At 40.7% G+C, this 14,124-nt stretch overlaps 1 protein-coding gene across 5 annotated transcripts in view; it reads left to right on the top strand.

Moving 5' to 3' along the window:
- Positions 1-14,124, top strand: part of zgc:110158 (uncharacterized protein LOC553590 homolog) — a 73,415-nt gene that overhangs the window by 36,237 nt on the left and 23,054 nt on the right. For all 5 annotated transcript variants that reach the window (XM_037695092.1, XM_037695089.1, XM_037695088.1 and 2 more), the window contains exon 4: positions 1,140-1,224. In XM_037695092.1, coding sequence (XP_037551020.1) covers positions 1,140-1,224 — 85 coding nt within the window. The remainder of the gene's footprint in view (positions 1-1,139; positions 1,225-14,124) is intronic.

Here is a 14,124-nt window from a genome sequence, read left to right as displayed (position 1 = left end):
ATATGCTAATTTTTTGGGACAGGCATTTTGGGTTTTCATGAGCTGTATGCCATAATCATCAGTATTAAAACAATTAAAGACCTGAAATATTTCAGTTGGTGTGCAATGAATCTGAAATATATGAAAGTTTCATTTTTATCATTACATTATGGAAAATAATGAGCTTTATCACAATATGCTAATTTTTGGAGAAGGACCTGTATGTGAATGTTTCTGTTCAGTGCCCTGAGATGACTTCTGTTATGACTTGGTGCTTCATAAATAAACTAAACTGAATTGAATTAAATATAGTTTAGCATTTTGTCCAAAAAGCTTTGTTGTTGTCTTTACTAGCTTACAGTATTTTTTTTTCATGAGAACATGTCGTCATTTGTCCTTAAAGGAACATTAGATTGGAATAACTCAACAGCTGAGATCTTTTTTTTTTCTGTTTAAGTGCTTTTATTTAGAACAAGTAGTATTTTCTTCATAAAGTTGTCTAATACTGTTTTGTAAAAGTCTTTTAGCCGTATGACCTGCATAACTGAATGAAATTATCCAGATAATTGGCGTACAACATGTCTGAACAAAGTACCGGTACTTCGTCAGGGCATGTGAAGTGTCTGACTGATTAGCCCTCCTAATAACTACGCTGGTGTTCCAAAGGCTTTGTGGTGTTTTTGTTAAATCAGTGCTCGGAGAATAATTCAGGGAAGACTAAGCAATTTTATTTCCCTTCACATAAACCTGACGTTGTCCTTATTGTTGCATTATATTCGTATTAAATCAGGGCCAGATTTGTTTGAAATGGTAGCGCTGCAGGTCTTCTGGGAACGAGCTGGTCACATCTGCTCCTCATGCAGGGCAGCGTCATGGCAAATGTGTGAGTTCAAGAAATGGATATGGGCCGTGGAGATCCATGCGAGGGTGATAATACAAGTATGTGTGCGTACGTTTGAGTGAGTGAGGGGTTGATTGAGAGGGTGACACTGCCATTGTGTCCCTCTTACAAAGATGCTCAAGTGTATAAGAGGTGGGTTTAAGAGAGCTGGGAGAGATAATGAGAGTGTGTGAATGGGTTATGATGAAAAGCTGTTACACATGTGCTTGTATTGCTCTGTTTGGTAACCTCTGACCTCTTCTTCCCCTCTTCATTTTAGTGTTTTCTGGGATTTGTATTGCGCAGCTCCAGACCGAAGAGAGACGTGTGAACACTCCAGTGAGGCAAAGGCCTTCCATGATTATGTAAGTGACAGATGGACTCTGCCAAGTTTTTAAACACACTGTCAAGTGAAGCGTTTATGGGTTTTGAATGTCTGCTGACGCTCATGTAAACCATGTTTGTTGGTGAATCTTGAGTGTGAAACCACTCCCAACACCTCCTGATGTCAGTGTCTAATTCAGGGTCACTTCCTTCAAGTTGTTGTTTTACTTTCAGCTGCTCCCCTTTGCAGGGGTTGCCACAGCGAGTGAAGTCGAATGAAAGATTTGGCAATTGTTTTGTGCTGGACGCCTACCCTGACGCAGCCGGGTCCGAACTTGCAGCCTCTAAATTACCATGGGACTGGTCACGTCCATTAAGCAGTGTAGTTTATTTCTACAATAGCTAGCAATGCAAACATTTTAAACTATCTTTAATTTAGTAAGATTTGTTATTGTTTTCTTTCTTTCTAACGTAGCTGACAGGAAGTCAGAAAACTATATGCCCAGTCCTTTCATTTAAAAACATATTGTGCAAATTTCTAAACCTATCAGTCAAAAATAACACATACTAAAGTAAAGTGAATAATTTTTTTTTTTTACTATAAATGTCATAAAACTGAAAATGTTATGCAGTATACTTTAGTTTATATCCACTTTATTCCTAGCTCTCATGCTGCCTTGCGTGAATTATGGGCGCAGCTTCCGGCGCGGACCAGAACCAGTGTTTGTTTTTGTGTGAGCAGTACGAGCTAATGTAGTTTCTCTAAGCATTGTGGATTTAATTTAAACATAGGAACACCACCTGTCAGAGCTCAAACAGACAATATATTCATACTGCTGTCTGCTGAGGACGAGGGATGGAGGAGGACCTGAAGAAGTGGCTGCAGATTAACATCTACTAGCATATTTTTTTCATTCATTCAACCTTTATTTAGACACGTTAATCCCATTGAGCCTTGAGGACTCATTTACAAGAGAGACCTGATTTCAACAAAGAATGATGACAACAATGACAACAATAGACATATTTACTACTAGCATATTTAGCTACATGTACTAGCACATTTAGCTACATCTACTATCACATTTAGCTACATCTACTAGCATATTTAGCTACATGTACTAGCACATTTAGCTACATCTACTAGCACATTTAGCTACATCTACTAGCACATTTAGCTACATGTACTAGCACATTTAGCTACTTCATTGACTCGTTTCTTCTGACGGTGAAGCGATGAACAACCTGAAAAGCTCTGAGGTGTATCAGTATCTACACAGTAATAAGGTAGGTGGTGTTTTGTTAAAAGAGGTGGGACACAATCTTGAATCAGACACCGAGCCCAGTCAAAGACTTAAAGTCCTCCATCACTGAGCTTGGATTAGTTACAGAGAAAATCATAAAACTAAAGATGAACAAATTCTATAAATCTGTGTCCTCCATACACCTGAAATCATACCTGATGCTCTCGTCACTGTTTTGAATCCTTCTGAGGCTCCGGAGTTTCTTCTGCGGTGGTTTATTGTCGTCCAGACACAAAGTAGGATGCAGGTTTTCCTCCGTTGACTGTTTGTCAACAAAGTGAAATGAGCTCACGTACAGAGTTTTGGGTGGTCTCTTCAAGTTCAGATTCTTCAGCCACATTCTTCTTAGTTCCTCATCTGTAGGTAGGAGATGGAAACTATACCTCTTTTCACAGGAACACTATTTTATTATTTTGGGTCCATGTTCAAAACTCTGTTGTTGTAGCCACTGATTTAGCTTGGTCTGGTTGTTCTGCAGCTGTGAACACAACAGGTACCTGAACGCAGCACGGCTATTTTAGTAAACTTTATGGTTGTTAAATAAAGTTAAACAAAACAAAAACAGTTTTATCTGCTGAACTGAGTGGGAATTCTTTCAAATAAACCACGGTCCGTGCTCTGCTACCATGGTTAACCAATGCTTACTGCTACTTCCTGTCTGACAGGAAGTTGTTGATTCATTTATACAGTAGAGCCCTCAGGAATAAGGTGCATAGCAGAGGTAAATTTGTCATTGTAATGACTCTTATGTTTTGAACTGAATTGGATTTATGATTTGGACGTCTTTGTGCAGTGCCCTGAGATGGCTTTTGTTGTTGGTTGGTGGTTTCCAAATAAACTGAATTGAATTACATTATTTTCAGTGCTCCAGACAGACAGACCAGTGTTATTTGTAAAGCACATTATTTACCTAGTTTCTACAATTGAAATGACTTTTGTATTTCTAACATTGTTTTGCTTAGTCATATTTTTTATCAGCGGAGCTTGAATCTGCAGCAGTCGTCCTTCTATCGGAACGTTGCTGCTTCTTCAGATCACATGTTAAAGTTTTCTTCAGGCGAGATTCTGAACTCTATGTGCACCAGGTCAAAGTTATCTGAATACTCACGTCTGCCGATTGGATGTCGGAATGTTGGTTTCTTACGTTCACACACCACCAGTGCAAAAGAAAACCATATTAACAATACTACTAATAATCTCATTTATTTCATGGAGGCAAAGGGTCACTCCTCCATCTACGTAACTCCGTTTACAGTTTTTAACAGGCTATCAAATCCTAAAGATGTTTGTTAGTTGACATCATTGAGCATCAGTGCTTTATTTTTTTCATTTGATCGCTGTCTGTATGTGTTATGCTGTGTGTGTGTGTGTGTGTGTACGTGCGCGTGTGCGTGTGTGGAGGGAGGAATTATAAAACACGAGGGGTAAAATGAGACACTTGTTTCATGAGATGGGACAAGACTAAGGACATCACAGGACAGAGATGAGGCAATATTTGTATTTTATTTATTTATTTTTGCCACAAACTCAGCTGACTTGTATTTTGTCCTTTTTGATTTCTCATAAGTCATTTCAAACTAAAAAAGTGGGTCAAACTGATTTTTAGAAGAGTCCAAAATAAAAACAAAACTAATTTTCACAGTACAAAATAACACAAAAACGTTTCTTACTTTTTCCAGATGTCTTGCATTAAAATATTCATACGGAAATATAAAATCAACTTTTCTTAGCGTATCTTATTCATTAAGTCAAAACGATTTTTACTGGAATTTTTGCAATGAAAATACTTATTTTATTTACTTACCGTACTTGTTTATTTTCATTTGTTATGTTTTCCTATTTATCACGATTCAACCTGGTTTATAATAAAAACACTTCACCAAAGGCAGTCAAAACAGCTGTCACTGAAAATCCAAACAGCTGATCATAAAATTACAAAAAATAAAAAACTAGATAAAATAAATACGGACAGACTCGGCAGCTGTGAAAACTACACGAGTGTTTCAGGTTCTGAGCTGTGGAAACTCTCAGGACATTCGAGTGAAACTCCTTCGTGTGTTTTCTTCCTTGTTTTAGTCACAGCGACATGTTGCTCGCACTGATGAACACAGACATGATTAAGCAGCGTGCCTAGAAAGAAAAGTGGGACTCTGTAAACTGTAAAGTCTGGCATTTAGTTTTTTAAACCCAAACTTTGATACTTTCTTTTTTTTTTTTTTTGCTCAACTCAAACTAATTACCAAAATGTTTAAACTTTATCTTTTTCAGCTTCAAAAACAAGTGACTATGTGAAGTCAACTTTAGTCTGTTCTAGTTTAAATTAACATCTGACAGAAACTCTTCCCTTCAGCACGTAGCTGCAGAGGTTGCAGGCAGGACCTGCTCTGACAGTTTGGCTTGAGTGAAGTGATTGTGCTGATCCGAGTGTCCGACATGTTGACGCTGCTGCCACACAAACAATTTAAAGTGGTGGGGACATTATCCATCCATCCATTATCTTTACCTGCTTCTTCCTTTTCAAGTCGTGAGGGTCACTGGTGCCCGTATCCAGCAATCACTGTGCGAGGGGCGGGGTACACCCTGGATGGGTCTCCAGTCCATCACAGGGACACATAGAGACAAGCGAGACACCTAGAGACAATTTAGAGTTACCAGTCATCCTAACATGCATGATTCTGGTCTGTGGGAGGAAACTGGAGTACCCGGAGAAAAACCACACATGCACGGAGAGAACATGCAAACTCCACCCTGAAAGGTCCCGAGCTAGAATTTGAACCGGCGACCTTCTTGCTGAGAGGCAACAGCTCTACCAACCGTGCCACCTGGACAAAAAAGTCTTGAAGTGTTTTTATTTTTATTTATTTATTTATTGTTTTGGGTGGGGGTTAGCTTACGAGAAAGTTTTCAGCCTAATTTTATTTACTTTTACTTTGTGAAGCACTTTGTGATGTCATTGTCTGTGAAAGGTGCTATATAAATAAATATTACTTACTTACTTACTTACTAATGTGAAATTGTACACGGTTTTTCTCTTGAGCTCTCGTTACACGTTGAAACACTGAAGGACAAAGGTTGTCTGAATTTGGCCGATACGGATTTAGTTTTATAAACAGCACTGTCAGGTGTTAGATGGTCACAACGCACCTTCAATTTTCTAATCTTATTTTATTGAAAAACATACCCATGAACAATATCGTAGAACAATACAAACTTGTTTTAACTGTCCATGAGGTAGTGCTGTGAAATATAAATGAAGTTTAGACAATTGTTAAAACTTTTTTTTAAAATTCTTAAAATCGGTTTCTCATTTAAGTATCGGCCGATCTCTGATCTCCCTACTTTTAAGGTTTAGCTGCTTTGTTGCCAAAGACACCCAAGTTTACATATTTAGCTGACATCCTAAAAACAACACGAGCGCTGTGCCTAATGGTGATATGAAGAGACGAGATGTCACCCACTGGTGCTAAAAGCAGGAGTAACTGTGGGTGTGTAAATGATGTCTGTTGTGATTGACGCTGTAGCCCGTCTTCAGTTTGTCCTCTCTGGTCAAGACAGTGTGTCATTGTGTGTGTGTCTGCGCGTGCACTGTATAGTGTGGGGAGATAATGGAATAGAGTTCTAATCCGGTAATCCCAGCACTGGGTTGAGGCTAAGCCAGGGATTTATGTGCATGCGTGTGTTTGGATGGGGGGGTATCTTTGGCAACCAGCCTATAAGAGGGCGTCTCGTCTCACACCCTCCTCCCAGTTAGCACTGTGTATAAATGTAGATGTGCGTGCTGCATGGTCGCTTGCTGTCTGATAAAACTCTGAGACGGGACCAGTTTAATTGTGGCTCCAGCCCCCCCCGAGGCTCCTCGGGTCCTCTCTTCTGGTTTCAAATAACGAGCCCGTTCGAGGCGCCGGTGGGGAGATTTCACCTCAAAAGAGTTTTGTTCACGTTAACTTGTTAGATTGTTCGTCACCGTTTAAAACACTCTTATCACGGTTTCTCTGCTGGGCGCAGACGCACAGATTTACCAACAAGTCCAAGTTTTATTTACGTTTCACCGGGAGCCTGATTTACAGCATTCAGCGCACACATTCTTCCGATTGCTGTTTTGATCTTTGTTTACTTGATCTCTTTAAATAAGCCTTCAATTAAAGCCTGAGTGGTTTATTAAATGTAATATTGAGATTTATTTTATTACAGAGACTTTATATCATTATAATCCACCAGTTTATTTGTAGGTGTCACAGATTGAGTTGTATGCTTTGATCAGTAAATGCCAAGTGGTGCTCTCTTAAGGTTGTTGTATAACTTGCATGCTTTGTGATAGATCTTAATAATTTTTCTTATCATACAAGTTTATTTCTAGCCTAAATTAAATAATATTATTCGAGCATTATCTTGCAAATTAAAATCTTTTACTGGTTTGATTGGATGTGTGATAATTGTGGAGTTTCTTTAGACCTCTTTTTCTGGCTCAGCGTGATCAAAATAAACAGTTCACTAACTTTTTTTAAAGGTTCATACCCTGAACTCGCTGAATCTCTTGAGATGATCTGACCAAAGCTCATAAGCTTCGTTCACACCTGGTATTAACTCGCATCCTAAGTGATCTAATCACAGCCGAGCAGCTTTGTCTCAGTTCATGCTGGCATTAGACGTGTCTTCAATCAGTTTTAAGCAATCACCTGTGATTGGATCTGTTTTTGTGTTTGTTTGATTTTTTAAGTTAAGGACCAGTTTGGCTTTCCACAGCCAGAGAACCAACAGAGCCACACCATTATATCACACTCTTCTAGTAAATGATTTATCCTTCTTTATCCTGTAGAGGATCACAGTGCAGAGAAACACGTCATCTCCACACATCACAGGGTTTGTGACATTATTTCTGCAAACAAACGTCTTAATATTGAATTTGAATGAATTGAATGAAAAAAAAAATCACCAGTCTTTTATAAACACTTGTATTAGAGTCTGTTTTTGTGAACGCTCAGCCATCTGGTATTTTTGATCATATTTGTAAATGCTGCTGATAACAGGAATCACACACAGGACTTCAGCAGGGTCCTACAACTCTAGCTGGTGATGTTAATGTTTAAAATGTTTAAAAATGTTGCTTCAAACAGTGTTTATGAATTCAACTGAACGTAGTAATTGTCAAGTCAAGTCAAATTTATTTATAAAGTACATTTAAAAACAGCAGCTGTTACCAAAGTGCTTAACAATAAAATCAGTGGCAGTAATTAAGGAAATAAATAACAACAAAGTGTAATTGAAAGCATCAAAAGAAAAACATAACAACACAGAACAATAATATACTAAATCAAATCACACTGTGTTAAAAGCCAGAGAAAATAGGTGTGTTTTTAGAAGAGATTTAAAAACAGGAAGTGAAGTGGTCTGTCTAATGTTGGTGGGGGGCAGATTGTTCCAAAGTTTGGGGCCCACGACTGAAAAAGCCTGATCTCCTCTGAGCTTCAACCAGATGATCTCAGCGCCCAAGAAGGAACATATGGTTACAGTAGGTCAGAGCGATATGAGGGTGCAAGACCATTAAGTCACTTAAAGGTCAACAGGATGATTTTTAAATCAATACGTACAGGGAGCCAGTGAAGGGAGGACAAAACTAGTGAAATATGCTCAAACCTATGAGTTCCTGTTAAGAGCCGAGCTGCAACATTTTGGACATGCAGGAGACGTGAAAGGGATACTAGATTTTCAAGGTCAGATCTGGTCAACACTGACTTAAGCTTAGCTCTCTGCCTTAACTGTAAGAAGCTTTTTTGTAGAACAGAGTAAATCTGTTTATTAAACTTAAAGTCAGGGTCCAAAACCATCCTGAGATTTGTAACAGACTGCTTAAGATATGGCTCAAAAGTCAATGTTTACAGGAACAGAGACAGCAGTAGAGCTAGAGCTAAACACAATGACTTCAGTTTTTTTAATGTTGAAACTTAAAAAAATTTGAAGCCTTGATGCCATCAAGACATTTTAACAGAGAGTGAATGGAGCACGAACTATTGGGTTTTAAGGGCGGATAAATCTGACAATCATCAGCATAACAATGAAACAAAAGACCATTTTTCATCAGGATAGACCCCAAAGGAAGCAGAGTGAAAACAGAAGGGGTCCAAGAATCAAGCCCTGCAGAACCCCACAGGAAAGAGGCACTGAAGCAGATGAAATATTACCAACATTAACACAAAAACTCCTGTCACTCAGATAGGAACAGAACCATTCTAAAGCTGGACCTGTAATCCCAACCCAGTGTTCTGCAATAAAAGGATACTGTGGTCAACAGTATCATAAACAGCAGTAAGGTCCAGGAGTACAAGTATCACAAACTGACCAGAATCATTTGCCAAAAGAATATCATTACAAACCCTTACTAATGTTGTTTTGGTGCTGTGTAATTGTGTAAAACCAGACTGAAAGATCTCACAAATTCCATTTTCATTCAAAAACTTGTTTGAATAAAAACTATGTTCCCTAAGATTTTAGAAAGAAAGGGAAGTTTTGAGATTGGTCTGAAGTTGTGACGTATTCAACCTCGTTCTCGTTGGTTGTTGGTCTCCTCGAGCAGTTCTTGGCTCTGACCCAAGTTAGCATTGGTTTATTGGTCCCAGATTCTAGGTGGTGGATGAGCATCTGTCTTTGACTCTGGAAACTGTTTGGAAACCCACAGTGCGACCTCAGAGCTGACTGTTTTTCCACATGTCAAAGCCTGAAAGTGTTCACTTGGGACACAAGCCCAAGGCAAATAAATTTGCAACCAACGGGCTGATGTTGCCGTTTTAATTTTAAATGTGTTAATAACATGGCAGGTATACTGTTTCAAATTTCTGAGTCTCTTCCTCCTTTACTTTCTACAACTTCCTGCTTTTTTTCACATGCCTTCTCTCATCTTTCCCTTCTCTATTTCAGTTTGTGAAACTTCAGCCTCTTCGTATCATGTTTTCCTGCAGTTTGTGGTTTCTCTACAACACATCCACATCTGCATCTTTTCTTTTGTGGCACCTCTTTTCTTTCCCGTTTGTTTTTACTGCTTTTCTTAACTAGTCTTACCCTTATTTTCACCAGGCTTCTCACTATCACTGATCCCCTTTTGCCTTCCCACTGTCCTCCTCAGCATCAGCACCACAGCTACTTCTGTTCCTGAGAGACTGATCACCTAATCTAGTTGTTGTCCACAATATCTTGTATTTCTGAGAAGAACCAGTCTAGATAACATAAACTTCTTATCACCGTCATTATTGTATATTAGTTAAATTCTCACTCAAAATAGATTTTTTTCTTAAATATTTCTAAAACTTTTTCTGTCCATCGTTAACACCTAAAATCAAATAATTGAGTTTCTTTTTGTTTGAAATTCTTTAGTTTTATCCTGGTTGATGAGCTCGTTTACTTCACCCCACCCCCCGCCCCTCTGCTTTGTCTCTGGAGCACCGGCTAAGTGGATGTTGTGTCTGCAGCATGTATTAGTGCTGTGATCCGACAGTAGCTTCTGTCTGGTTCAGTACTGCTACCTTGGCAGGAGTTTTGATGGAAGTGTGTCTGTGTGTGTCTGTGTGTGGTTTTTGTGCCAGTTTGCCAGTTTGGGAGACCAGCTGGGTCTGCAGAGATTGTGTGCATTGTGTTTGCGTGTGCGTTTGTTTGTCAGACGTGACGATGAAATTAACAACCGTATCCTGTTGCTTTTGAGCGAAACACGCTGTTTTGACTGGGCGAATGACTTGGCTCAATCGCCACAGTCAGCTATTTTTCCTACCATCTCCCATCCTCACTCCCTTGGGCTCCCCCCACTCTCAGTGCGCTAAGGACAGCAGGTCAAGGAGACAGTGATGAGGTACATATCAGTGTGAACCAGAATGTAGATTAGTGCCTCTCCAGGCAGGGACACACATAAATACAGACGCACACATAGACGGGTGGATACTTTCACCATCTCTTCCTGCCTCTCTCCTCTCACCATCCAGTGTTTATGTCTCTGTCTTTATCCCTGTGAAAGGTATCAGGCGGAGGTCAATAATGTGTTGAGCACTATTGATCTGTCCGGTAGGTCCTATGGGTGAGGGAGAGGAAGGGGGAATCGATGCTGTTCTGGATAGCCCATCTACATACTGTGCTATACCCTCCAATCACATTTTTATTTTGTTCTCCGATAGATTATTCATCAACGTGGTGAGGTTTCACTGAGGGCAAAATTCAAGAACAACACGGCGCCCTCACAGAAAGTCAAGACCCCGAAGTTGACTGAGTTTATCTTTAGCCTAAAGTCATGATTATGATTTTAAAATGCTTTTGATATATTTTGTAATGTGGATAGGGGCTGTGGTGGTCAGTGCTGCGGTCTTGTAATCTTGAGGTTGCTGGTTCGAGCCCAGATTGCGTCAGCAAGGGCGTCCAGCATAAAACCAATTGCTAAATCTTTCATGTGAGTTCAGTGTTTCCCCTAGTTAGCTTGCCATGGCGGGGTGCTCATCTCATCCATGACTTTTGCTGATGGGGGGGCGGAGACATGTCTGAGCGCAGCCTGTACTAACAGTTTTTGAGCGGGGGGCGTTCAACATGAGGGAAGAGGCAATGTGAGTGCTGCCTTGGGCTTTTTTGCTAGAGAGCCTGTATTTTGTGCCGCTACCTTAGTGATATGTCGGTGTCGGGTGGAGGTGGGAGGGGCAAGTTCAGTTTTGTTGGCGGGGTGGGGCACCCCACTTGTATAATGGTAGGGGAAACACTGGAGCTCTTTCACTGTGGTGACCCCTGAAGAAGGGAGCAGCAGAAAGAAACTATAATGTGGATGTGCATGTATTACATATATGTATATATATATATGTGGATATATTTATACAAGTGTGTTTTAGGTTTCTTATATCTAGGCTAGATAGCATTTTTATAGGTCACAAAGGTGCAGGACTTGAAGTACTTGGAGTCAACTTTCCAGGAAAATGGGGAGTGTGGTAAAGAGGTGAAGAAGAGAGTCCAGGCAGGATGGAGTGGATGGAGAAAAGTTTCAGGAGTGATTTGACAAACGGGTGTCAGCACAGGTCAAAGGAACAGTTTACAGGACGGTGGTGAGACCAGCTCTGTTGTATAATCGGAGACAGAGACGTTGACATTTTTGTTGGATTTAACTGGGGCCCTGTGTACATAGTTTCGTTCCACCTCATGTACCACATGTGATCTGGATGACAATAAAGACACCTTGACCTTGACCTTGGTTGACAAAAAGACAGGAGGAAGAACTGCAAGTGGCAGAAATGAAGATGCTGAGGTTCTCCAGGAGTGACAAGAATAACGATACGACCATGAATCTCAGAAGATGCTTAATATCGTCTTGCCTGGCTGCTCAGTTGGATGAAAGAAAAAGCCCGAGTAGAATTTGGATGACAAACATTGTTCCTTTTCCACCAGAACACCAAATGAATGTATAACTCCGGGGCGTCAGTACTAAAACTATCCTAATAATGGTAAAGATACTACAGGAAAACTGTCTAGCATTGTGATGTTTGAAGTGGACTCTACATCCTGTGGACTGTGGCCATGAGGCATTAGTGGATCAACTGGAATCTTATCAGGGAAATTCAATGACTTGATCAGTACTTTGAGCTTTTTGTCGCGCTCCAATAGTTTTTGTATCGTGACGTGCTGGAAGCGGTGTTTTGACGTTAACGTTCGTGCTGTAACTGTTTCAAAGTATCATCCTCACTCTTTGCACCTCATTACATTGTAACAAGATGATGTTACTGATTAATATTGTTCAAGTTACCTGTCAGTGGTTTAAATGTAGTGACCGTAGCCACAGCAATGTGATACAGTTTGTGTCTTTAGTCCAGATACTGTATTATTCATACCTGATGCTGTGACACGGTGTTCCCGCCGCGCTGCAGAGCAAGCCTATTAAAATATACTTTACAGATTAAACACTGTAAATATTTTCAGACATTTGAAAATGTCTCCCATGGGTGTGTTCGACTTGTGTGCGTCTTGAATAAAATGAACATATTCTCGTCATTCCTTTTAAATGTCAGACATTGAAGCTCTTTCAGTGTGTGGTACCAGTCAGTTCTCCTTTAGGTGGACTCCTCCATACTCTGATGTCTGAAAAAAATCAACTCGACTACAAAAACGTACTAATTGGAGCAGCATTAATGTCTGCAGTGGGTTCTGTCCTCCTCAGGTGTGTCTCTTCCTCGCAGTGCACACTTGTTATTCCTGTACCTGAAAGTTCTTGCTGTACTAGCAGCGGTCATTGTTTTCCTGCAGAAATGTTGAGATGCATTCCTGCAGCTTCACATTCTTTTAGCGAGCTGTGCTTTGTTGCAAGTCTCCTACTTCATTGAGACGAGTTGAAGTGGAATGGTAAATATAGGCAGAACTGCGTGTGCTACCACAAAAACAGAAAAGGCTCTGTTGGATTCTTCTGTATTTCCTCAGGCCGGTTGGTTTTAATAAAGTCCAACTGCATGCTAAATCTACCTCCTTTTTTTTTTTTGCTGGTTGCGACTGCCCACTTTTTAAGTTTGCAATCATTTTAGATGAGTCGGTGTTAGTCTGTATATGCAGATAATTTGTCATCAATAGTCCTTATCAAGAACTGTGACCAGGAAATTGATTGCAGCCAGAAATCTTATTATTATTTATTTATATGTTTAATTTTCACCCGTGTTCCTTTTTTTCCTTCTTGTTCTTTCTCATTCCTCTATCTTCTAACTCCCTCTCTCAATCTCACTCTCTCCTGCATCTTCTTATTCTCTCTCTCTCTCTCTCTCTCTCTGTGCTCCTGGAGCGGAGGATGCCAGGGGGACAGAGTGCAGATAGGACCCGTTGCCATGGCAACAGCTTCTGCAAGCTGCTGACACCCTACTGTGGGGTGGTGAGGACCGAGAGGAGGAGAGGTTGCGATGGGGAGGTTTAGTACAAGGGTTGGGGCACAGGGAAGGTTTGTGTGCGTGTGCATGTTTGAGGGGTGGGGGTCATTGATGGGAGAAAAGAAGGAGAGAAAACTGTACAGAGAAAGGGAGGGGTGGCGAGGAGAGAGAGAGAGGAGAAAGAGGCAGCCGACCCGGCTCCTTCCCCAGGGATTCAGTGGCCTGCTCATGTTCACAAGCAGAATTAGCATAAAAAGGAGGAGGTGTGTTTGTGTGTTTCAGTTCGCGTGTCAGACTCAGAATTCACAAAGAGCAAAGTATTTGTGTACACGCGTGTAATTGGACAATTTCATTGCCGTCCAGGCGTACAGTTTGTGTCACATGGCTGCAGTGCGTTGGTTAGGTGTGCGTGCTGGTGGATGTTCAAGAGTGCGTATTTGTTGGAGCGTCTACCTCCCCTGGGTCTTAACCCCCCCTCCTCCCTGCTCCCGCCTGCCTGCGGTCCTCCCCTGTCTGTCTCTGTACTGAAGGACTGCACTTTATGAGCCTGTGATACAACTCTTTGTGTGTCTGTGTCATATTTATTTTTTGTGCTTGGCTGCTGGTGTGTTTTTGTCCCGCCTTGCTTATGTAAGCACACATGTGTCTACTTCTTAGCGGATGGTTAAGAATGCAGTTATATCATCTTTAACTTGCAGGCTGAATCATTCTTTTTGTTTCTCTGCGCACCCCTCCACACACACACACACACACACACACACACACACACACACACACACAC

The sequence above is a fragment of the Nematolebias whitei genome, chromosome 21 (assembly GCF_014905685.2).
Source record: "Nematolebias whitei isolate Nwh7 chromosome 21, NemWhi1, whole genome shotgun sequence".
Taxonomy (NCBI): domain Eukaryota; kingdom Metazoa; phylum Chordata; class Actinopteri; order Cyprinodontiformes; family Rivulidae; genus Nematolebias; species Nematolebias whitei.
This window is presented reverse-complemented; position numbering and strand designations above follow the sequence as displayed.